General features: G+C 37.5%; 1 protein-coding gene across 1 annotated transcript; it reads right to left on the bottom strand.

Annotated features, from left to right (window-relative positions):
• Positions 1-213: 213 nt before the first annotated feature.
• On the bottom strand, positions 214-27,773 carry LOC126368980 (growth factor receptor-bound protein 2). The gene is made up of 6 exons (XM_050013256.1): positions 27,456-27,773; positions 27,271-27,368; positions 26,708-26,827; positions 12,429-12,594; positions 3,533-3,643; positions 214-1,069 (listed from the first exon to the last, which is right to left on the bottom strand). Exons 1-6 carry the CDS (start codon positions 27,531-27,533, stop codon positions 1,007-1,009), a joined length of 636 nt encoding a protein of 211 aa, XP_049869213.1. The 5' UTR covers positions 27,534-27,773; the 3' UTR covers positions 214-1,006.

Here is a 27,773-nt window from a genome sequence, read left to right as displayed (position 1 = left end):
GGTAACAAATCAGCATCAAATTAACACATCAAAAGCGATAAAAGCACGGCGTTAAATGTATATTTTACGTAAAAATGTTATAAAATTCCTCGCTGTACATCTGTTCTATCAAAACATCGTCGTCGTATAAAATAATCCCGATAACATATTGTGCGTACGTCCGCATCGCCCGGAACTGCGCGTACCAAGACGGAGCGCCGCGTATAGGACATACTGAATCTTTCGTGATCGCGGCATCAATGTATATATATTTATATACCAATAATAAAAAATAAGATCCAAATATGTAAAACGAACTTAAAACTATTTACCTAACTATATGTAAATGGTAAATATTTTAAAAATGAGCATTATACACTAATAAAGGATAAATAATGGTCATACTTTAAAAAATCACATCGATAAAAAAAACTATACTGCAGGGGAATTTCAGTAGCAACTGATTTGATCCCTATTACCATTTTATTACTTAAACATAATTCAAAAACTACAAATTACAATCTGGCACGTAATCGAGGACCGACACATCGTCCTGCACATTGTCACGATATATAAACGAGAAATTATATAAATTCGTCGCTAAAAGTAAGTGAAATGTCACGGCTACGAATATTTGTACTACCGACGTCTCATTATTGCAGAAATCAAGGCAGTTTACGACTAACAAGGACATATTAGCGATTATAATTATTGATTACGAAATATATGGTTCACGTAATCGTACTGTAGGACTTGAAGCACCATATACTCATAAACATACACAAATTGCGTCCGGGCGCGGCCCCGGTGGGCCGTTTGACCGTTTTAATTTTAGAAATAATAAGTGACATTAAGAAAGAAAACTATAACGTTTTCTTTGTTACGTTATGAACATTTTTGAGTAAGTTTTTAGTACTTTGATTGTTTGTGGCGTGGCGGCGTGGAGGTCGGCGTCCGGGGCGCGGGGGAGGGCGTACTGGCGGCACACAATACGGTTCAGCGGTAGAGAGGCAAGGGCGCGCGGACACTATGAGTGATAGGCCGTCACGTACGACGCCGGGAACAGCCCGCGACGGTGCGCTATCTCGCCCTGGAACAATACGCAACAATCAATCAATAACTTTATTGCACAAAAACATAAACTCTGGATATGTACAGACGAATAAAATAAGCACAATCGAAGGCCTTATTGCAACACTATTCAATCACAAGTACATAAAACATTATTTTTCGGACATTACATCATCATCATCAGCCCATTAATATCCCCACTGCAGGGGCACGGGCTTTCCCTATGGATAGGGAGATCGGGCCTTAAGCGTTCCCGACTGCATTAGCAGTCGTTAATAACCACCAATCCGCACTGGGCCCTCGTGGTGGTTATTAACGACTGCTAATGCAGCCGGGACCAACGGCTTAACGTGCCTTCCGAAGCACGGAGGACCTCGAGATGAAAACTTTTTTTTTGTGGTCACCCATCCTATAACCGGCCTTTGCGAAAGTTGCTTAACTTCAACAATCGCAGACCGAGCGCGTTTACCGCTGCGCCACCGAGCTCCTCGGACATTACATATCGATATCTTTCATACACACAAACATAAGATCAAGCTATTTCCCGTAGGGGTAGGCTGAGGCCACAGCATGCCATATCCTAGGCCTTCCTCTTTTAACGCTACCACTTACACCCGCATCATAAATATTTTTCGTAAGTCTGCTTGGGATTAAATGTAATATCTCCAGAAATAGAGGTAAACTTTTAGGTAAGATAAAATATCCATTACGTCTTCATTTCAGCTCCTATTAAGGAAAGTTACGGCAAACTTTGTTCAACTTCGACGCTGCGGACTTAAGTCAAGAAAACAGTTCGTAAAACAAATGTTTACTTCCAGCGAGTGATTCGCCCGAGACTCCGATTAATTGTTTCACTCATTCATTTTAAAATTTACAGCTGCCAATCATCCGTCCCTTTCCTTCTGGGCGGATAAGAAAATGAGAGATATAACAAAATAGAATTAGTTGTGTGCTGTCAACTTAATTCTGTCACGTCATTGGCCAATATAAAATTTTTAAAGGGTTTTTTAAATTCTGCCTAAAATTGACATGTGTCCCATATATTTTATGCCTGCCGATTACCCGTCCCTTTCCTTTTCGGCGTATAAGAAAATGACAGGTATGACTTAAAATAAAACTAGATGGTGTGTACTGGAATCAGCACTTATTTATGTTCATGAGTAATTAATTATAAACTCAAAGATTTTCTTAACTATTTAGTAATTTGTGTCAATGTGACTTTGTGACCAGTCATGTGCCGTTCCTGGCTACGTTCCCAGCACTAAAAAGGCGCAAAACTTATGTAAAAAAAAACACCTAACCATTAGGCATACAACCAGCGTACAAAAAAGAACAACTTGAAAAAGAAAACCGGCCAGTTTTTACAACGGGAAAATTCCCGGGAACGATAGATCACTGATTATAACGTGACTTATTGTAGAACAGCCTCCGTGGTCTAGTGGTTAGAGCGTTAGGCTCACGATCTGGAGGTCCGGGTTCGATTCCCGATGGGGACATTGTCGAAATCACTTTGTGAGACTGTCTTTTGTTTGGTAAGGACTTTTCAGGCTTGAATCACCTGATTGTCCGAAAAAGTAAAATGATTCCGTGCTTCGGAGGGCACGTTAAGCTGTTGGTCCCGGATATTAGCCGTAAAAACACCTCCACCAACCCGCATTGGAGCAGCGTGGTGGAGTATGCTCCATACCCCCTCCGGTTGATTGAGGGGAGGCCTGTGCCCAGCAGTGGGACGTATATAGGCTGTTTACGTACGTTTACGTTATTGTAGATTTGCCGCAAATGGCATTAACTACTTGGCTGAAAAATTGTGTCTGCTAGAATTGGCATAAATATGTATGTATAGGCACCATCCGTCCTTGACCCAAGCCTCTATTGATCTGCTAATAGGCAATTTACTTAACACGTTATGTAGAGATATGTATACCTAATGGTAAAATAAAGATGATTAAGTCACACCCAGCCGTTAAGGGACTTCACTCGACCAAGGTTATAAAGAACTTGAGGTTGATTTATTTTTAAGGTTGTCATACTACTTATTTGTCCCTTTCCTTTTCGGTGAATTAAAAAGTGACACGTATAAAAAACATTTTCTTCTTCTATCGTGTGGGTTGTGAGGTGGAGTACCAACCTCATCAACCCTGGTGTCAGGTTTACTATTGAGCCGCCAAAGGCCCCTGACGTGGCACATGTAAGGACTATTTACTTACATCAGTAAGTAATAACCGGGACTAACAGCTTAACGTGGCTTTCGTAGCGCTGATCATCTTACTTTAAAAACCCTTTGATGAGAATGGAAGATGCGAAAGTGGTGTGTAAGGATCGTAGTAAGTAGAATTCCGTCTCTGCCTACTAGGTAAATAGGCGTGATATTATGTATGTATATGGGTCTATGCGAACTTTGGATGAGGGGAGGTACAGTTCGAGGGGAGACCAGTAAACATTCCCAGTCTATGTCCGTCAGATACTTGATGGTCATACGCACCTGCCACCAGTGCTGGTCGGAGCGGTCGGTGACGGTGATGACGTCACCGCGCCTGAACTCCAGCTCGCCCGCCTCCTGCGGCGTGAAGTCGTACAGCGCTTGCACCAGCATCTGAAGAGTTCAGGGATAAGGGGTTTATACACAATAATGACATCATACAATACAAACATACATAAACAGCCTATATACGTCCCACTGCTGGGCACAGGCCTTCCCTCAATCAACCGGAGGGGGTAGCTCGGTGGCGCAGCGGTTAACGCGCTCGGTCTGCGATTGTTGAAGTAAAGCAACTTTCGCAAAGGCCGGTCATAGGATGGGTGACCACAAAAAAAAAAGTTTTCATCTCGAGCTCCTCCGTGCTTCGGAAGGCACGTTAAGCCGTTGGTCCCGGCTGCATTAGCAGTCGTTAATAACCATCAATCCGCACTGGGCCCGCGTGATGGTTTAAGGCCCGATCTCCCTATCCATCCATAGAGAAGGCCCGTGCCCCAGCAGTGGGGACGTTAATGGGCTGATGATGACAATTCAAACAATTATGACAAAGGACTGTGACAGTCATAAATAATGGTCGACCATTATAGACTGCGATACGGCTAACCATCTATCACATTGGTCTAAAAGAAAGCTCGGTGAGGTGTGGGTACCTAACTTAGTTCATCTCGCGATGGATGTACCTCTGACTACCCCATCTGACTACATTTACGAAACACACGTCAATTTTAGGCACAAATATAAAACCTCTCCAAAATGTTATATTGGCCAATAACCCGACAGAATTAAGTTGACAGCCCACGTCAAGCGGGTTGCATATGAGCGAGATGCCTATTTTATTCGCTCGGGTTATTCAATCATTTTAAAATTAACAGTTGTGATCATCCGTCCCTTTCCTTAAGAAAAAGACACGTATAACTTTAAAATTAAATTAGGATGTGTCTGCAGGAATCGGGGACATTTTATCATAATTTATTCGTAACCTTATGTGGGAAAGTACCTATAAAATTCATATACTATTTAATCTCGTAGTGCAACTGGTGATAAGCAGCTGCAACATTCTTCCTTATTTTTTATTGTTTCCGAGAACTGATTAGCGTTACAGTAAATAAAGTTACCCTTATCTTTATCCATTTTTTTGCTAACAGCATTTGCACACAGGTCAGACCCATTCCAGGAACAGATTTTTATGAAATTATTTGAAAGAAATCGAGGCTTAGTAAACAAATACCACATCCGAATGACCACAAAAAATACTTTGTGATCCCTAGTTTGGTTACAGGTTGATCACCTGATAGTCTGTAAAGTAAGATAACCCGTGCTTCGTAAGGCACGTTAAGCCGTTGCTCCCGGTTACTACTTACTGATATAAGTACGTAGTCGTTACATGAGCCATGTCAGGGGCCTTTGCCGGCTTAATAATAACCCTGACAAAAGGGTTGATGAGGTTGGTACTCCACCTCACAACCCACACGATAGAAGATCGGAGAGGTGAGGTGAAATCTAGCTCGGCACGGATACGTATTGTAATAATAATAATAAAATAAGTTTATTCAACCACAAATATTTTACAAAATTGCTTAAACCTAATTACATGTAACACATTATCAGTTGTGGCCGAAAAGGAGGAGCCTCAGCATTGCTGCTGCTTTTCAGTCACCCCCTGTATAACCTGTATAACTGAGTCGCTACACTGGACGCCGCGAGAACATTTTACCAAAACAAAAACACTATTGAAATTAAAATTTAGACAGAAAAATAAATATAAGCCATGCTGCAATTTGGTCGACCAACTGGCGAGGAATATTGGTGCGGGGCAAAGACTGTCTGTTCTATACGTAGTATTATTTTTCATTCTATCTAACACAAGTGTATATCTAGTCCTGCAAACAAGGCGAAGGCACTATTTGCAGTGTAACCAGAGATTACGGGCACGCACCGACGGGTTATTTTCGTTCCTTTATCAGGGTCACGAAACACTATTTGCTCGACGTTGGCTTTCAGCAGATCACTATTCAATTCCCGCTAGAATATACGTATTCCGAATACCTACGTTCGGGAAGGTGGTCTATAATAATTTATTTTCAATGAGCGGTTAAAAGAGATTTATTGAAACACAAGAATCTATTTGGGTTGTATCTTACAATCCGTTATGACAGCTGAGGAGAAACGGCGCAAGAAAGTCTTCGACAATTTCGAAAGCAGTGCACCATACTTATAGATCACTTTCTTGAAATCAAAAATGTTAATTTACAATCTTCATACTAATACTATAAATAATCTTCATAAAGAGGTAAAGTTTCTAAGTTAATCTTGGAAATTACACTTCTGATTATAATTTAAAATAAACTGTGTTACATTTTTAAATTACCTCTCTATCTATACCTAACTACTACCATAGAGTATAGAATAGGTAATACAACTTAATATAGAACAGGAACTCTCCGTCCCGCGCCAATTCGTATCGGGCTCCACCCTAACCCCTGCTGAGTTAAAGCAGTTATTACATTTCTCTGTCCACCGGGATAGATGCGTCAAGGTCACAGGTTTTCCGATCAGAGCGTGTAGTCTAATAGCAAATCGGTGGGGCGTAACCATGGTAACCACGAGCTAGTGTAATAGCGTCGATTTTCTCAAACTCTATGTGACCTTGAAGCATCTAGCCCGGTGGACAGGGTAATGTAATAAACGCTTTAGTCTCAAATGGCCGGCCGTAGTAGGTCGCTAAGGACGGGGAGAGCACGCACACTGTGTCTCACTCGCACTTACGCGTTAGGCCCATGGAATAAGAATTCGATTTTTGTATGGAGTGTCCGGGTGCTTACTCTTTTACTTTCCTGTGGCTTTTAGCGGGCATTACACTTTTATTACGGGATAACCAACGGGAAATATATATATTTTTTCCTTATTATTCATTTAACGTAATTATGAAATATGTGTCATTTGCACGCGATGTTTCTGGAACTGTGGCGTAATTTTCACAGATGAGTAGTTCTGTAGGAAATAGTATTTTGTCCCGCTAGTCGCCATTCAGCTGGTTAGCAGAGAAATTAAGTATTTCTATTATGATAAACCGATGAGCTCGTCTCCTATCACTACTCGTAAACTTTCTACCAGCAAGAGTAGCTGCAACTTATTCGTTCTGTCCAGTCCATTACGGATTACAGGAGGCAAGGCGTGTATAATAATAATAATGTATTAAATTAAATTCAATAAATATTTTGTTTCCTTTTTGCTTTGTTTCGCTCAGTTTTGCCCTGCAGTGGGACGTATATAGGGTATTTATGTTTATGTATGTTATATAAAAATATAATATAAGGAGAGTGACGCCCCCATGCCTTCACTGGGGTAAGCGGTATGTGAGGGTTGGCAGCGGGTGAAGTTATCTATGTATGTTAGAACACGTGTATTGCACTAAGTATTTAGAAGTATAAACTGTTACTACAGAACGTTGTCCGCTTACGAAATGGACGCGACTGAAATCGCACACAAAAGGGAAAGTTGATATGGAGGCCTGCTTAGCATTGGGACAATATTAGTTTAGTCTAACGCTATGTGGAACAAACTTAATAGTTTTGGGACCGGTGTGTCTGGATTGCTGTGACAAGTGAAAAGTGCAATAGGAATATGACATATCTACATACATAAAATAAACATCAGTATCACTATTGACATAGAATAAAAATAGTTTCCAACTAGTCAAAAGAGTTACTTTTTACTTTAGTAAAAAGTAGCTTTCCGTAGTAATTTCGTGTTTTGACGTTTACTGCGTAGTTTGTATGAAAAAGCAACCTGTGACGTCACAGAAAACGTGACAAAATGGCGCACTTTTTTAACTTTTCTTTATTAAAATATATAAATAAGTTAAATAGAAAAAAAAAAAACTTTTTTGTCACCTTTAGATCTGTATTTATTTAGTAAAAATCAAAATTTCATAATTTATCTTTGACCTAGGAAACTACCACACTACGTATTAGCCTATTATGGGCCACGAAAAAGATGCTCGTTGCAATACAACCATTTCGTGTCAGTGAGCGATTTGATCCTTTAATTAGGAAGGCAGCATGCATACGGGCCATCTGACAATAAGGGGTCACTGGGTATAGCTACCTCTAGACTCATAATAGGGCGATCAATAGTAATTTGGGTAATAGGTTTTCAGAAAAGGCTCATGTAAATGTCACATAACAATGCACTATAAAATATTCTATTGTCTGTTGTATTTTGTCTTTGTTGGAATGTTTAATGTAAAATGTGAATGTCTTTTTTGTTATAGGGCATCAATCTCTATGGATGTCAACAGATGACAGCTACTTGCCTGTCAATGACGAGCACGCTCAACATCTTGCAAGAGGACATACCTAAATAGCTTTCGAATTTTCGTTCAATTATATTTTTATTTCTGCCCTATTGTGTATTTTCTTCAAACGTGATACTGGCAGAATTGTGACCACACAGAAGCCATTCATCAAGAATTGAATTGAATTGCACTATAAAACTAGAGGAATCTTTTTAGACTTCCACGTGTGCACACTAAACGGCAAACGGATTGTGTGATCGCAACCACGCTAAAATAACCTTGGCGGGTCTTTCAATTGTCACTATTATCAAAAGATTTTCTTCAAGCATATTCAACGTAATTTTGGTCTAACAGAAAGCTCTGTGAGGGGTGGGTACTTACTTCATCTTGCGATGGATGTGCGGTGGACTTTTCCCAATTGGAAATGATAATCAAGTGCAGTGATGAAGGAAAACATCGAGAGGAAACCCACATTCGTAAGAAATGCGTTTCGAAGGTATGTCACCTACATTGTATTGGGTTGGTTTTTCCTTCGCGGCTTGGTACTAGTCGGACGGTCAGTGTTGACAATTGCAATATAAAAATACCTTTTAAAAACAGTTATAAAAACATATTAAATCTTTACTTTTTGATTAATTTTATATTCATCGATCTATCTCTTATTGTCGGATGTGTTTGTAACCTTTGTATTTATTTAAAGTTAATTATATGCGAAGTGGCAAATCAATCAGCGTTTTTTACTACAGTATACGATTATATGTATCTAATTTTCGAGACATAATACACAATATTATAGCATTTCAGTATTTTTTATTTTCTGTAAAAAATCAAGCCTGTCAAATCTTCTGGTTACGTAAGTGAACCACGTAAGAAAAAGGTCAATTTTCGGGTGATGAATGATGATATAGGTAGTATTTTTTGAATTGATTAAAAATGAAAATTCAATTAATATAGTCAAGTGTTTGCATTACAACGTAAGTGTTACGCAATTAATTATATTATTTCAAACGCTCAGCTTAATCTTACTAGGTAAAAAGTCAATAGACCTAAAATAACATAAGCTTTCTCAGTATTATAATTCAGGGCACGCAAAATTAATGATCCAACTGAGCCCGACACACGCCCATGTCAAATGTCTGACGTAATAAAGTTTGTCATGAAACACAAGCCGCAGATGACATTAGTGGCCTCATTACGACGAGTGACGTGCTGAAACGTCACTATAGAATAAAGAATACGTATAGAACGGCAACTCTCCGCTTCCCACTAGCGTTTGCGCTAGGTTTACCTCACCCCCCCCTCGGACATAGTTTAGTCTTCAATCGTATGGCGTCAGCCGTCACACACACAGATGCGCGTGTATGATAAGAGGTTGTTTATGTAGTGTCCGAGATGTGACGTCACAGAACGATGGCACACAACAATGGCCCTGATTCCTGCAGAGACCTACAATTTTATTTTAAGTAATACCTGGGGGTCATATCGAAGCAATTCAACTTTTTTTTCTTTTATTCTACTAACATGCGATCGTTCCCTCGACCATAAACAGTTATGTAATTTTGCCAGTGGGAAAGAAAGCAATTCAACTAAAAAAATAATATTGCTATTTGATTTTTGTGTGCATTGCGCACTTACTTTTATATGCGCAAATGTCAAATTGCAATATTGCTTGTTTAGATGAATTGCTTTGATGTGGCCTTTTTAACCCCCTGGACATTTTCTTGTCCGCCGAAAAGGAAAAGATGTTTAACCACGATGAAGCTGATGTTCTATGTATGTTCGGACAAAACACTGAATGAATTTGCATGCGGTTTTAACTCAATAAGAAACTATGCGGGAGCATTCCATGGAAATCGGTAACAATGTTGAACTATACTTTTGGCTCTAATGACTATTTTGTAAATTTAGAAGCTTATGGTATAACCATTGTGTATCCAAACATAATTAAACAATAACTTTTAAAATCGTTATAAAAATAAGGTCGATTCCGAGGACAATATAGCAGTTGCGTAAAGTATGAAAATTACTCATAGTTCTATGTTAATTATAAACTTTTTGGAGAAATATACGGATCATCATACATTTTAAAAACATAGTTTATACTATCGTTTAATCATTTACTTACAAATTTTATATCCTGGGAGTTATTTCGTAAAAGTATTTGCAAAATAGACATCGCGTATCGATGGTGTCGGTTACGTGACGCAAAACACATAAAGTATCGTAAAAAATTAAACTTGAGGGTTGTTGTGTTGTAAATGTTAATTTATAAACACAGTTATTAGTCAGCCTTAGTGTGAAATTGGTTTACTTGAAAAAAATCGTTCCTGTTTAAAACTATCAGGGTTTTTGTGTGTTGTCGGTTACGTGACGCGTAGGAAAGCAGCTTAGAAAAGTGTTGATATATTCTTGAAATGGATTCGCCAAACAAAAGTGCTTCAAGAATGCGCAAATTTCGCGAGAAAAAAAAAGAAGATCTTGATTATAAAAAGAAGGAAAATGAGAGGATTAAGGAGCTTCAAAAGAAAAAAGGGGAACATATGATGAAAATGGAATTGGAAGAATTTCGGGAACGAAAGCGAAATGAAAAGAGACAGGAAAGAGTAAGAAGAAAACTCCAACAAATAGACTTGAACAGGTCTGATCTTTCGAAAGCATCAACTTCAAACAATTCTTCAATTTACCCCGAATGTAAAATTGGTTTTTCAAGATTTTGTAAAATATGTAAAATAAATTTATGTGTAAAATTTTATGGCATGCTTCCTCTGCTACCTAAAAAAGCACGGCAAACAGTTTTCCTGGAAATTTTCTGCGACTTCACATGGAAAGGAGTGATCGATGGGGTAGGTGGCAATGTGAAACGTTTGGTGCGACAAAATACAATGTCACAACGGCGAACAATACTGTTACATTACAAACAGCTGAAGAATTTGCGACTCTGGCTTCAAATTTAGTCCCAAACAGAAAAATTATATACATTTCACAAGCAGAGATTGAATTAGAAATAGCAGAAAAACGTCCATGGGAAAAGGTAGACCCCATTGCTGGGATATCGCAGTTCCATGTTTTGAAATGTGATGGAGAAGTTATTAAAGGCCAAAAACATGCACTGGACACACAAGAAACAGTTTCCCTGCCAAAAATTACGAGATTTACATTTTAAATTCGTACGTGTCGCTTACGTGACAAACTTGTCGATTACGTGACGCAGCATTTTTGTTAGATTTTTTTGGAGATGATAATCGTAAGAAGTATATTTTTTGTTGAAAATAAAAATGTGTACCTTATTCTTGTATTATGTTATTAAACCCTTTCCATAATATTAATAATTTCGCTGAAATTTTCAAACTTACAGTCAGCTTTCAAAACGCGGTAGATTTGATGTCGCTTACGTGACGCTTTTTATTGTACTGGTAACTCAGCACATAGTGATATATAATAAAAGTATGTGGTATACCTTTATGAACCAACCATTTAGCTATAAGGAAATATCATTCATTACTCTCTATAGGTTACTGTTAAAGTTTTACAGACTGGTAAACTTTAAAAAAGGAGTACGAATGTCGGTTACGTGACCATGGAATGCTCCTGCGGTAAAAATTGTACCGTGTGGTCGGTCATTTAAATAAATGCATACATAAACATCGTATATACGTCTCACTGCTGGGCACAGGCCTCCACTCAATCAACCGGAGGGGTTATGAAGCATACTCCACCACGTTGCTCCACTGCGGGTTGGTGGATGTGTTTTACGGCTAATAGCAGAGACCAACGGCTTAGCCTGCTATGGCCGTACCAAACAAAGGACAGTCTCACAATGTGATTTTGACAATGTCCCCATCGGAAATCGAATCCGGACCGTGAGCCCAACGCTCCAACCACTAGACCACGGAGGCTGTTCAACTACATATCTTTATAAAATACATATCTTTTTAAATAATATGTAGGTTTAGATAAATCGCAGCCCTTAAATGATAGCCAGAATAAGGCAACCCATTTCAGAATAGCAACATAAAGTCAAGATAGACAATGAAACTAATGAATCATATGTAATTTCCGTGTGTTTTGTTGTTACAATTTATAACAAACGGTTAGTCACAGTCGCTAATTTTAGAATCACAGAATTCTTCAGTACTGAAGGGCAGACAGTGATTAATAATAAAATCGGCTCAAAATTAGAACTCGGCTGATTTAAGAATTCAAACGTTCGCATTCGTCTGTTTTGACAATGATCCTAGTGTTATCGAGTAATCGATTTAATCGATAGTATTGCAATTATTTTACAATCGATAGTATTTCTAATCCGTTCAATCGATATTTAGGGGTCAGACAATAATCGAGTATTAATCGATATACAGTCGATTATCGGGCAACACTATTTATCGTATACATATACCTCTATATTCAATTACTAATATTATGGGCTAGAAGTGTCAATGAATTGTTTAGCTACATTTTTCTGAGTTTAATAATAAATTATTCAGTTAATAATTGGTGTTGATTCCAAGAGACACCTCCATAATTAAAGTTATAGGTGATCTGTCATTTTCGAATCTGCGAAAAAGGCATATAAGGTAAGAATTCTTAAAAAGTACGTGAACTCACCTCCTCGGGCACTACATCCCTGAGCTTCACGTCCTGCAGGCGGCTGACGGAGGCGGTGCGGTGGTAGTCCACCAGCTCGTTCAGCGAGTTGAACTTCACCACCCACAGGAAGAACTTGCTCGACGCGTCCCTCAGAACTTTGAAGTGCTGCACGCCGTCTGGACATCTGGGCGGGGGAAACATGTATTTAATTCAAAAATCAATAATATCATATTCTGTAGGTAACAATAGTTACACTTTGAATCGACAATTTTTACATAACGAACGTCACATCCGCCTAAAACTACTGCAGCTTCTCACAACCTGTATACTGTATAGCCGGGGAAAAGAAGCTGCAATAAAAACCTCGGCATAGGGCCCTAGACGTTCTTAAAAAAAAAAACATAAAATATTGGTATTTTTGTAATTGAGTAATTTAGCTGCATAATATCAGTTCTCAGACAGTTAATCCCATGCATTCATATCTTCTAAATAATCACTAACTTTATAATAACCATCATTTATAGGTATAGGTAAAGACCCGTGGCAGCCTAATTGGAAGAACATTGACTTATATTTAAATTCAAAAATATCTCTTTATTCAGTAGGTGAAGGTCGCGGGAAGCCGCTGGATGCGGGCAGCGCAGGACCGATCGTCGTGGAGATCCTTGGGGGAGGCCTATGCCCAGCAGCGGGCGATGATGATTCAGTAGGTAACATAGTTACTCTTTGATCGCCAATTTTTACATAACGAACGTCTCATCCGCCTAAAACTACTGCAGCTTCTCGTAACCTGTATAGCCGGGGAAAAGAAGCTGCAATAAAAACCTGGAATCTCACTGTAAGGTCGCAGGTTCGAATGCCAGCACGGGTCGAAACTAATTTCTTTGTTTCTGAATTCATGTTTGGATCATAAATTATTATCACGTGCTCAGCGGTGAAGGATTAGATCGTGGGGAAAGACACATTCCCGAGAATTGCGTTTCGGAGGTATGTGAATTAGACTGTATTTGGCTGGTTTTCCCTTCGCGGGTTGGAAGGTCAGACAGGCAGTCGCTTCTGTAAAAAGCTGGACCTGTCAAATCTTCAGTTTAGACAAGCCCTATGAAAACGTACCTGTTTATCAAGTACGAGAGCGTAATAGTCATCGACCCCAAAAGTAAGTAAACAAGTCCCTATGTTAAAGTAATTAACTAAATCCATTAATTTAAATTCAAAACAGAGCACCAGTGTTTCGAGCATCAAAACAATAAGTCACTAACCATAATAGAGACTTATACGTAAGATATAGATTTCAGAATTCGTTTTTATGAGTTTGAATTCTAGTTTAGATCATAGATATTTGATATCAAATGGTTTTGTGGCCGATTAATGACCAAAGGCTCGCCCCTTCTTACATGGGACTTGAAACAGCTGGCAAGGAGTGGGTGGGGTACTATACGCCTCTGCCTACCCCTTGATTACATCCTAATTTTATTTTAAGTTATACCTGTCACTTTCTTATCCGTTGAAAAAGAAAGGGACGGGTAATCGACAGGCATAACATTTATGGAACACACGTCAATTTTAGACAGAAATTTACAAAACCCTTCCAAAATGTTATATTGGCCAATAATCCGACAGAATTAAGTTGACAGCTCACGTCAACGGGGTTGCATATGAGGGAGATGCCTATTTTATTCGCCCGGTTATTCAATCATTTTATAATTAACAGTTGTCAATCATCCGTCCCTTTCCTTTTCGGCGTATAAGAAAATGACAGGTATAACTTATAATAAAATTAGGATGTGTCTTCAGGAATCGGGGATATTATTATTAAAACATGAATAACTTCAACATGCATGAAGTCTTTGATGAGAGTGGAAGAAGGGAAAGTGGTGGGTCAAGATGGTAGTAAGTGGAATACCGTGGTATCTGCCTACTCCAGTGGGAAATACGCGTGATATTATATATGTATGTACGAATATTTTCCCACGACTAGAAAAGGTATCAGCATACAACACAAATTTTCCTCGAAGACATCGAAATTCAAATGAAGATTGTTATTTGCGTCACTGACAAGGGCAAGATTTGTACGACGCGTCAGCGTCTGGTATTATTTGTATGATTTCGAAACATCTATTCCAGTACGTTGATTCTATGGTTTGAAAGCTAAATCACCGAGGGTACCGCCTGTGTTACGTTTTAATTACTATTTTTTGATCATGTTTTGATAACATCGCATGATAGAAGGTTATCGTCTACATTATTATGTGACGATTGGTGGTCTAGCTGTAGGAAGGTGAAAAGGAAGCGACATAAAAATTAATACGAGTGTTCTGTTGTTACTTTGTCAACCAAATTCAGCAGACACTCTAGTTTCAATTCCGGTAAAAACGTCTCAATATCAAAAATCACATTCTGTAAAATAAAATATTCAAAATCGCATCAGAATGTACATATATACATAAACTCACGCCTATTTTCACCGGGATAAGCAGAGACTATGGAATTCCATATCGACGGGGAAGAAGCAAATACTCCTATCTTACACAGACCTAACTTTACAGGAGGAGGAAAAAACTGAATAACTTTTTTGTTAATAATTATAGCGCGACGTCATGTACTGAAGGTAGTTTTGTTATTTCAAGAGACATTTTTTTAAACTAATATTAATTTTGTATATATAGAGGAATTAAAGTTAATGTAAGTTAGAGCCTATTGGTTTCTGTGTTGGGTCGAAAGTTTTGACGTTAGACGGTTTTTCCACTTGCAATTAATCCTTCAAATTCCTATTGTTTGACTTATTTCTCTTTGTAAACTATTCACTGTAGCTTCAAAAACCTATTAATAATTAAAAAAAACAATAACTATAAAACTAACGTAAATTATACATGATTTTGTAAGATAGGATGTATTGCTTTGAATGAATTTCAAATTATGTTCAAGTTAGGAGATATTATAAAGCAATGCCGCAACATTTAACTAGTAAATATTTAACTGTAAACTATTATAAAGCATGAAATATAATAACAAATAATCGTATTTTTTTAAAAAATACTGAAACGACAGCTTTTTTAAAGAAAGTGCTACGCTTAGCATTTTTAATGAAAATAAACTTTGATCTTAAACAAGGTTTAACAAACTATTTATTGATCATGATAAAGTAGGCACCTTCGTTTTTTAATTGGCATTTAAAAAAAAATATCAATATAGTACGAATTATATATTTATTAAGTCAATAATCAACTGAGATCAACAAGTAGGTACTTATTAAAATCATTATCAATAGCCCGGTGAATAAAGGGGTTGTAGAGTATGTGGGAGGAATCCTATGATTTTTCTTCAGGAATGTGTTCCGGAACACATTCCTGAATGCGTCCTTATTTATGGAGTTAACATAGTAAAAATTCCCACGTTTACATGGTGTCATTTCCGTAACTTAATGTTTACCAAACCATACAAAAATATAAAATATCGATATTTTTGTATGGTATTGGTCGTTCGATATACTTCTCACTTTTTATTCTAAATTCCTCTCCAAAATTAAAACTGTGGGATTTTTTTTGACAAAAAGATAATTATAAATAACCCAGTTATCCAATATCAAATAATTAACTTGTCAAACAATTTTTATTAATAACTGTCTTTAAAAAAATGTTTAATATTGAAAAGTGTCAGTGATCGAATCACCCCAAAAAGTAGATCTTGGGTCCATCATCTCTTATTTTTGAAACAAAGACACATTTCGTGCCATGCCCATTGCCCATCATCATCCATCGACCTCCATCATCTTCCATTAAACAAAAAGACTCATGCTTGATTCTGAAGATAGGAGCTATTATCGATTAAAACATGAGATAGGAGTTATTTATTTCTGTAGAAAGGAGATATTTTTATAAAAAATATTGCAACATATAAAATCTATATTTTAAGAGCTATTTCTATTAATCGAAAATCACCCTAAAAGTAGGAAATATACAACGGAGATCTTGCCAGCCAACGTAAAATTAAATTTCGCAACGAACTACATCAAAAAGTCGATTTGCCTAAAAATGTAAGATAGGAGTATTTGCTTCTTCCCCGTCGATATGCTTCGATCCTGACGTATTTCTTTTGCTTCCTCCACATTCATCAATTGTTTCATATACGCACGCCGGTTCAGAGTAGATCGAACTAGAACTTTTCTAAGGGCTTCAGAATGTGTTTTTTTTAAAGCGCTAGTGAGGTTTTCACTATAAGGCGACGATATACGACACTTTATTTTGTTCGGATTATAAAGATTAAGATAAAAGTTGCCTAGTTGTGTATTGTTAGTTATCAGTTATCTGATGGGAAACTAAAAGTCCCCGTTTAGTAAAAGCGAAAGGGAATGAGTGGAAGCATGTACGCGAAAACAATGATTATTGTGGAGTCTTGTGAACGGCGATTGTTGCAGTGTGCCCAACACTGTTATTATCATCAGAAACCGTACTTTTACCACCTGTTCGTGTGTATTTTTGTGGAACAGTATCTTCGTTACATGCATGCCAGATACCTACATACATAAACAGTCTATATTCGTGAACGTGATCATCTTCTAGGACAGAGTTACCTACCCTGAGAATAGAGTGGAATAGGATATATTTATCCAGAATTGGTTATTTTATATCATTTATTGATTCGGATTATAGAAACAAAATTAAAAAGAAAAGTAATGTACCAAAATATTTCTTTTTTGCATTCCATGGGACAAGGTAATGTAGTGTACTCTTAAATAAAATAAAATTTTTAACAAAAAAAAACCGACTTCAAACGCAAAACTAAAAAGCAATAAATAAATTTACTTCGCACAAAGTAATTAGTACGTATTTTCAATTAGTTAATTATTTTATAAATCTGAAGCCGGTGCCAAGGAAATGCTACAACGAAGTACCGATTCATATATTTTTCAATACTGATTGTTTTGTAATTTTTTGTTTGACATTGTTTTGTAATTGCTTTGATATAGGTATTAAACAATATTGTGTGTACATAGTAATTTGATATTGTAGTAGGGTTGTTGTAGCATTTACTTGGCACCGACTTCAGAATTATAAAATAATTAACTAATTGAAAATACGTACTAATTACTTTGTGCGAAGTAAATTTATTTATTGCTTTTTAGTTTTGCGTTTGAAGTCGGTTTTTTTTTGTTAAAAATTTTATTTTATTTTACGATTTTAAGTGATGGTTAGACCGAGCAAGGATGCAGACAGACAGATTTTCTGATTTATATTCATATATAATAATATGATATATTATTAGTAGTGATCACAATTATTATTGATGAACATGTTTACACACACACACACTCACACACGCGCTAACGCACACGAGCACACGCGCACGTACACACGCACACACACAGACACACGCACACACACAGACACACGCACACACACAGACACACGCACACACACACACACACACACACACACACACACACACACACGCGCGCGCACACACACGCACACACACACACATGTGTATGTGTACATACACACATGTGGTTGTCAGTGGAAGCTGCTATCATACACACTCACGCATACATATAGATACAGTAGATTTCGCGTGGTTCGCTCGCACACACACACACACACACACACGCGCGCACACACACGCACACACACACACATGTGTATGTGTACATACACACATGTTGTTGTCAGTGGAAGCTGCTATCATACACACTCACGCATACATATAGATACAGTAGATTTCGCGTGGTTCGCTCGCTGCTAAAGCAGCTCGCGTGTCCTGTTTATTCGAAACTGTCCCTCTTCGTATGGCGGCCATCTTGTTTTTCCGCCACTTTGTTCTTTTTCACCGGCGACAGAATTTGACCAAGATTTAAATGGGTGTCGTGGAAACAAACAAAATCCAGGTGCAATAGGTTTGCCAGGCCGTAGGATGTCTCCCTGATTGGGAGCAGTTTTCAAAGATGACGTTCCGATCACACGCCTATACATCATTTTTACCCCCAAGACATTTTCTGGAAAAACAAAATTTTGTATGGCGGCCATCTTGTTTTTTCGCCATTTTGTATTTTTTTCACCGGCCATTAAATTCGACCAAGATTTAAATAGGTTTCGTGAAAGAAAAATTGGTTCAGGTGTGATAGTTTCGCCAGGCCGTAGGGTGTCACCCTGATGCGGAGCAGTTTTCGAAAATCGGGAAGTATTTCCATACTTAACATGACGATCCGACCACAACCCCGATATATATTTTATATCCCGAGACATTTTCTGAAAAAACAAAATTGTGTATGGCGGCCATCTTGTTTTTCCGCCATTTTGTTTTTTTTTTACGCGCTATGGAATTTGACCAAGATTTAAATAAGTGCTCTGAAAGAAATATTGGTTCACGTGCGATAGTTTTGCCAGGCCGTAGAGTGTCTCTCTTTGATGCGGAGCAGTTTTTGGTGATCAGATAGTATTTCCGTACTCTACATGACGTTTTGAGTAAGCGCCCCATACATTATTTTTACCCAAACGGGCTTCTTCCAAAATCGACAAAATTTTGTATGGCGGCCATCTTTTTTTTCCGCCATTTTGTTTTTTTGCACCGGCGATTGGATTTGATCAAGATTTAAATACGTTTCGTGAAAGAAAAATTGCTCCAGGTTGTATCGTTTTGCCAGGCCATAGGGTATCTCCCTGATGCTGACCAGTTTTCGAAGGCCGGGAAGTTTTCCCGAAGCCTAAAGATCGATCCGATCAATATGACTTTACAAACGCACTAGTCGCTCCTACGATTTTTGAAAATTCCCCTCGATTTCTCTGGTCTTCCATCATCAGATCCTGACTTCCTTGACATGGGACCCCCTTGGGTATATTTCCTTTCAAACAAAAAAAGAATTATCAAAATCGGTTCATATACGACGAAGATATGCCCGAACAAACATAAAAAAAAAAAAAAAAAAAAAAAAAAATATACGGTCGAATTGAGAACCTCCTCCTTTTTTGAAGTCGGTAAAAAAGGTTAGGAAACCACGTTTTAGAAGTGCTAAATTATGACACAGGTTTTCCCTAATTAACCGCAAGACGTACCAGTCGTACGGAACGTGGTCAATCAAGCTGCCTAACCGTTTTTTTTTTTATTTTATTTCCTACAATTTTTAACATAACTGACTGTAGATAATCATTCACTCAGCCGTGGTTGTATGCCAAATTGTCGTAAGAGTTTGCCTGCCACGGCATACAACTACGGCTGTCTTCTAAACATCACTATTCCGAAGAATTTCAGAGAAACATAGAGCGTGATTTTTCCGTGGTCGGGTTTTAGTTTAGTTTTTTTTTACTTATATTTTGCTGTAAAATGTGGGTCGTGCGGCACGGGTAGATTTTGTCCGGCCAAGTAGTTAATTTCGTCTGCGGCAAATCTACAATGAGTCACAAAAAAAAGCCGCGGATAGGTGCGCTACGATTCCATATGAAGATTTATAAAATGCGATGATTTCGGCGCGTGCAATTCCTGCCGGGCATCTAGGCGCGCGTTGACCTTTACACCTCCTACTTTTTGACATGCGCACTACAGAGGGCTGACACGCGTGAGTTTGAGCGCGATATTGTACGAAAAACAATATTTGCAAAGTCCTCTCACCCCTCGTTTAGAAGTTCAAGAGTTGAAACACGTGTCGAGGCCGACAACTTGAAGTAAATTCAATTATTTCGAGTTTAACTCTCTTAATTGATCCAACTTAGACTTTTCAGCAAAGGACAACATTGCGAGACGCCTTGATATAGGAATGCTATGTGGAAGATTAAAACCCTTTATGAATTCGTTCGTCAACCCCCGGTGGTGTAGCGCGGGAGATGTCATTTACATCTTTCGGTGAATAAATATGAGTCCCCAGAGTGTCACACACTTCAGAACCATATAGCATTAACGTATTCGAAATTTAGTGAGATCTTAGATTCAATTTGTCAAATACGTTTCTGCGACAGGGTTCTACTCAAAGAATGAATCTACATGTTAGTAATCGTGTTTATACATAATACAATACAAGTATTCTCACAATCACAAATAGCCCATACAGGTACGCTCCAAAACACGGCTCAGGCATTCCCCTCTCAACCGGAATGAGTAAGGAGCTTAGCTTACTCCGCCACGCAGCGCTACCGCAGAATGTCGGAGAAACATGCGTAAATCCGGAACATCACGCCTGTATCCCCGAAGGGGTATATAGAATATATACACACCCTCCTTGTCAGTTGTTTTAAGTCCCATGTAATAGAGGGCGGTGTGATATCAGATATCTATGATCCAAACATGAATTCAAACAGAAAAGTCGAATTCAGTGGTTTAGAGCTCGAGATGCGACCCTGGGACACTACCATGTAAGTCACGCGTTCTCCAAATAGGGCTATCAGGGATTCTTTTAAGTTATAGCTTGATTAATTTGACAGCTGTCAGAACAACACATTTTCCTGATTACGTCACTTTCGCACTATAAAAAAACATCGTGAAATTTGCGACGGAAAATTTCACTTGATATCAACTCAGAATCATGGTTTGAATCATCCCCCTTAGTAAGAAAGAAATTCGTTACGATGTCACTAACACCCTGTGTACTATCATCTTATCCTGCTGCAAGAACACGTAACGATCAAACAATTTATTTTCTCCTTAACCAACGCACAGAGGTCGCCCATCGCAGGCAGCAACTTCACTTTAATACGATTAATTTCCATAATGGACGCAAAACACCGCCAGACGTGACTATCTATATCCATGTTTACCAATTATTCTAATAGCCACTTTTGTTCACGAGCGCCCTTGAATGTTACTTTGACACCATTAGGAAATAGAAAGCAAAAGAATGTATTGCATGACGCACTCTATATTTAAACTTAAAGTACAGCGATTCGCTCAGTCAATATAGTTTTAAAAAGGAAACGAAACAATAAATAAAGGACAGCTATTTGCTCCTTTAACGTAGTTATTAATTAATACGATACTTGATGAGCGGAGATAAGTCAAAACGGACATCATAACGTAGTTAGTTAGCTAGTTTAGTTTTATAACAAAGATTCCGTACAAACATCGACGACGAACAGGAAAAATTAGAATGTTCCATGCTTATCTTTCCGGACAGTCGGAAGAAATTCTGTACTCTCACTGTGAGATCGCAGGTTCGAATCCAATCACGGGTCTTAAGCAATGATATTCGCATTAAATTTGTTTTCGAATTCATGTTTGGATCTTAAAATGATTATTAACAGCGGGGAAGGAAAACATCGTGAGGGAATCCACATAACCGAGAAATGCGTTTCGGAGGTATGTAACCTAACCTGTATTAACCTGGTCTTGCCTTCGGGGTTGGGAGGTCAGACAGGCAGTTGTTTCTGTAAAAATCTGGACCTGTCAACATAATAGACAATAACAATAAAGGGGCTTTTATCTTCTAACGGTTTGTAGCCTCTGAAATGATTAGGTACTACTCCGTAAGGGCGTTTTCACTACTTCGATTCTTATCCGATCTACTCGTATCTACTCGTATTTGTGTGGTAGTTTTTACCCGACTGCACCAAAGCAAAAAGGGGGGTTATGTGTTTGATCGCTATGTATGTATTAAAAAAAATTAAACATGTGTCATGTCAGGGGCCTTTGGCGGCTCAATAGTAACCCTGACACCAGGGTTGATGAGGTTGGTAATCTACGTCACAACCCACACGATAGAAGAAGAAGCGATAACTAGCCAAACTTATCGTTAATTTCGGGTAGAAGCATGACGTTATAAAGTCCTGGTCATGTACTCGAGGGTCATGGTCGGATATCGAACTAAATATGTGCCAGTTCTGTCTGGGAGGTGATTACATCAACATACGTTCCTAACTATTAAAAATTTTAGACATATTTATGCTGCCAATAGTACAATCTTTATTTAATTCTGGAACATATGGCCGCATAAAAAACTCCAAGATTTATATCTCGGGTGTCTTTAACACATACCGTAATTCGTAACCTACATCACCTACCAATCGGCTGCAAAAGTCGTAATCTAAGTTTTGAGTCAAAACTTAAAACACGTAGAGATACTATGCATAGATCGATAGCATTAAACAGGTTTCAGTACAATCTCCATGCGTCTGATTCATACACTTGACAAAAAACAGGTTTAAGCCGCGAACTAAAGTAAATATGAAAGTTTCATAAATGGGCCATTTTACGACTTAGTCAAATGAGATACTTTTAACGAAAATTTTCTAATTGTATGAAAATACCGCGTGTGAAGTCATCAATAAAAGCAGTCAAAACTCGTTCTTACTTAAATCGTAATTCACATTCGAAAATAAGTAAACAAGAAAAATTAGATTGATTTTTGATCATCTTACACTGGCCCCTATTTCTAGACTAGCATTTTATAATTTACCTTAGCTCTATTAAAATGTCTGAAATAGATAGTTATTACGTCTGTTCGTTTCGTAAGGCAGTTTTCGTAATATTCAACTCATTATTTATTTCAAATTTAAAGATGAAAATATTCTTAAATCATTCGATAAATTGTCCAGGCATACATCATATGCTATGTTTAACTATGCATGCATACATACATACATACATACATAAACTCACGCCCGTAATCCCAAATGGGGTGGGCAGAGCCACAAGTAATCAAAGACAACTTGCAGCCACTGTTGATACGAAGTCCTAAGATGGATATGATGAACGTTATGGTGATAAGGGATCAGCCTATCGCCCATAACATTAGTCCATCATGTTAGAGAACGCAATCCCTCTGTCGGTTTTTACGACATGCCCGGGAAGACAAGCAGCTGAACGTGTTCTATGTTTTTTATTTGCTCCCAGAACAGCATAGAAGCGCATAGATAACAACAGAACAGCATAGATGCATGCATATGTTAATAAAAACATTAATATCAGTGCGACAATTTGACCGAAAATGTTTTTATACATAGCATAGGTAAGTCATAAGTTCATAACTATAAAGGTGGGTACTGATCGTTACGAGACGTAATGTACCCTTCGCAGCGAGCATGATACGTTAAGTCGTGTGTTTAAAATCAGTGTTGATGCTCGCTACGAGCGCCTTATGTCCCTGTACTGACAGCACGAAAGCTCGCTGTGTAACACATTACATTACGCCTCGTAACACCAGTCAGTACCCACCTTTACACATAGTTGAGATATCTGACATGACATAAAACACGTAGGCGCGCTGAGGGAGACTCCTAATCATCAGAGCTATTTCAACGTTATCCACGAGTCCATTAGAGAACATTACCTTATACAAACTGGCGAGATCAATATATGACTAATACGGAGTAAGCCGGCCTCACGACAAAATAAAAAGACCTGCCAGCGTGACTCACACAGCCGGCGAGGCGCGAATCAGCGAAACTTTTTTATTATATACCAATTTAAACACCAGTAGAATTTGCTGACCTGATCCTTGTACGTTCACCTCCGATATTTGAAGTATTTATTTAATTTAATTTACATAATGTTATAATTTATACAAATGTAAATGGCAGCGTACGGAGATGGCGAGATTAAATTTGAAGCGTTTTTACCAAATGAAGCGGACAATCGTAAAACGAAAGAAGGCATCTACCCAGTAATGGGACGAAGACGAATACTAGGAATATTGCTAAAATAGTTGAATCAAACTTTATATATAATTTTCCGAGATTATTCATGACAGCCTAGAGTAAAAAATATTAAATTTAAAAACAAAATCGCGGTCTAAAAAGTACGAAACAATTGATACTTAACAGATGTCGTATGCCGTGGGTAGCAAACTCTTAGGACAAATTGGTATACTACGACCATGGCGATCTCCTAAACATCACCCTTCGTCGCAGTCGGATAAAAAATATTTCTAAAAGGAATCTGTACGGTGTGTTTTAACATCATTACACTATTATTCTAGCTGTCGAAGTCAGTCTGTGTTTATAGGTCATGATATCTTTGACCGATATACATTCCTTTCCATGAGTTCAAATACAAATCTGAACACCAATGAGTTTTGCAGTATATTACTATCTTAGTCTTATCCGCTTTCTTTTTTGAAAATGGAATGAAATCACTTTATAAATGTCTACTTTGAGTAGATTAATTTACACAGTATTATCTAGCCAACTAAGGCCCAAAATAGGAAGCGACACTGGTCGCTTACCTAAAATGATACCTATACACCACAAGAAGTGCTTATCCAAGGGTGATAGATTGCGCGCAAAAGGGAAGAAAAAAAATATCATAATGTAACTTTTATTGATTTATATTACTTTTGTTATTCTAACACATACATACATACATAAACTCACGCCCGTAATCCCAAATGGGGTGGGCAGAGCCACAAGTAATCAAAGACAACTTGCAGCCACTGTTGATACGAAGTCCTAAGATGGATATGATGAACCTTATGGTGATAAGGGATCAGCCTATCGCCCATAACATTAGTCCATAACACCGTAACATAGTAACATTGTTTTGTTATTCTAAATTGTAACTTAATACTATGAAAAGGCTTGTTCGCCGATGTATTAAAACTGCTAACAACAAATATTAAGGACCTCCACGATACAGGGTTTCCCTAGTGAGGGATCCGCCAGTAAAGTATTTATACATGTTTAACTTTTTTATATTCTATTCTATTATAATATTGAACAAATAAATAACTTATTTGTCTTGTAATTGACCCAAAAGTATCTCTGAATGAGCAACACCAGATGTGAAAATGTATTTGCATATTATACTAATAAGGTTAACTTTAAAGACTCAAGTCATTGGCCTTAACTATCTTGTGACCTTCTTAATATTACTTGTAGAATACAAAAAGCTTAGAAAATTATATGAGAATAATAATTAATGGTAGCGATTGATGAATGTGGAGGAAGCAAGAGAAGTGTGTCAGGATCGAAGCAAATGGAATTCTATAGTTTCTGCTTACCCCAGTAGGAAATAGGCGTGAGATAATGTATGTGTGTAAAATTAATGGGTCTTAGTAAATAATATCAGTGAAACTAGATGGTGTATGTTTGCAGAAGTCTACTCCAACAGTGGATTAATAAAGGAAGGAGTTTGATGATAAAATTTAATTTTTAAGGTTGGACAAGTTATGAAATACAAACGAAAATATACCTACTAGTAGTGAAATATGAAAGACAACCTATAAATTCAATTCAAATGCTTTGTCCAGTATAGTCGCAAAACATATTAGCATATTTATTTATTATAAAACATACATTAAAAAGACCCTGCTAGCTTGCTTGCAGTTCATTTTGTATGTACTCTAGTGTCTAGTGTAATGTATTCTAATTATTCTTCTTCTGTCGTGTGGGTTGTGAGGTGGATTACCAACCCCATCAACCCTGGTGTCAGGGTTACTATTGAACCACCAAAGGCCCCTGACAAGGCCCATGTAAAGACTACTAACTTACATGAGTAAGTAGTAACCGGGACCAATGGCTTAACATGCCTAATGGTATAAGACAATGAGGGGCGCACATTACGCACATACTCGACATATTTATACATTGAAAAACATTCAACAAAATTGACTTGGAGAGACATAAAATAAGTCATAAAAAACATCAAGATAGCATGAGTACACTGCAGTAATGCATGCCAATGTATTTATTTTATAATACCTCTGAGTTTCATGTCTAATTATCAAGATTTCTCTCAACTCTAAGTTGTTTAAAACTTTCTTGTGACTGTTGATAAAGATTCTACTACCATTACTAGAGCACCTAATCTCTTTAAAATAGGGTAATTGTTAGTTACGGTTACTATCTAGATGAAAACAAGTCAATACAATGAAGCATAAATATCTATATCATTTTGGGAGTTTCAACAATTTATAAATGTTCGTAAAGAATCTACTACTATTACTAGAATACCTAATCACTTATAAAATAGATTAATTGTTATAGTTACTTTAAAAGTAAAGAAGTATAAATATATCCCATTTTGGGAGTCTCAACAACGCATAAATTGTTATCTAATTTATCTGTTGACAAAATAGTGACTTTTCAATTATGTATGTGTAACTGTACTACACATAATGAATTAAACATTACATTTTATTATTTGTTTAAAATGTTGCTATACTCGTAAGATAAGAAAATTATTGCATTTTAGGACTAATTTATTTGGTTTAATGTCAAGATAATATTGGGAATGACATAGTATAAAGTTATCCTTCAAAGTAGCAACATACCTATTAACATGAATAATACTTGCTAAATGATTCAGCTGAAATTCCCAGAAACATATTGGGAAAATGGCCATTATTATGAGGTAGGAAAACATAGTTGATAAGGGATACTCACTTGACAGATAAGGAGAAGTCACCCGGGCTAGACTCACTGATTCTTATGAGAAAACCACCTTCTGGTTTGTTTGCTAATAGTCTCTCTGCATCTGCTCTTGTGATTCTTCCGTAGTACCAACTGAAATAAACTGGTTATTAGACTACTGTTTTAAGTATGTTCAGAACACCTAACAACATTTTCACCTAACAGCATTGTAACTCTTTGAAACTATGAATGCATTTACCTACTTGTAGTAAAGATAACAAACTAGTTAAAAAATTTTTATCAATCCATTTTATATACTCAATGTTTAAACACTTATTGAAGGTTTCTTAAATAAATAACATAGCTGGATGTTAACTTCATTTTTATATAACTAACATTTGTTTGAAAATAACTTTACTATTAGAATCAAACATGTTCTATGTGTAAACAGTCCACAGCTGATATGAAATGTATACTTGTAGAAATAATGATAGGTATCTCAGGAATTCAACCAATTAGGTATGTAGTACATTCCTGTCTTAGGAAGTGGAAAATTAGAAACTGCCAAGGGCACTGGCAATATGTTCTACACTCACCTGTGACTCTTCATTTGAATATAGTTACTAGGTATTAGTCCTTCTCTCCCGTCTAATTCAGCCCTATACCAATTCATATCGTCCTCCATGTTTAGAATCTGTAATAAAACATATTCTAGAAAGAATCTGTCAACTTGTATAAGAAAATCCCACTTATATCTACGCAAAGAAGAGGGAAAACTTACTTTGAGGACTTGATTCTTCTTGAAGCTCAGCTCATCATCAGCAGTTGCAGTGAAATCGTGTTTTGCTATAGCCTCCATGATCAAATTAGGCACTTCACTGAAATGTCACCGAATACCAAAATAACTCGCGAAGTATGCAATCTATTCTATCGGAGCTTGAGGTCAGGGTAATAATGTAATCATAATGCATGTATTGTCTCACTAAATAATCTAGAAAACACACGTTTTACACCGCAAATACGGGGAACAATTTCGTTCGATCACAGACAGACAAACCACACATCACATCACCCAAACGGTGTGACCAGTATTGTCTTA

Source organism: Pectinophora gossypiella, chromosome 8 (assembly GCF_024362695.1).
Source record: "Pectinophora gossypiella chromosome 8, ilPecGoss1.1, whole genome shotgun sequence".
Classification (NCBI taxonomy): Eukaryota; Metazoa; Arthropoda; class Insecta; order Lepidoptera; family Gelechiidae; genus Pectinophora; species Pectinophora gossypiella.
The sequence above is the reverse complement of the archived record's forward strand: the minus strand, read 5'-3'. Positions and strand labels throughout refer to the sequence as shown.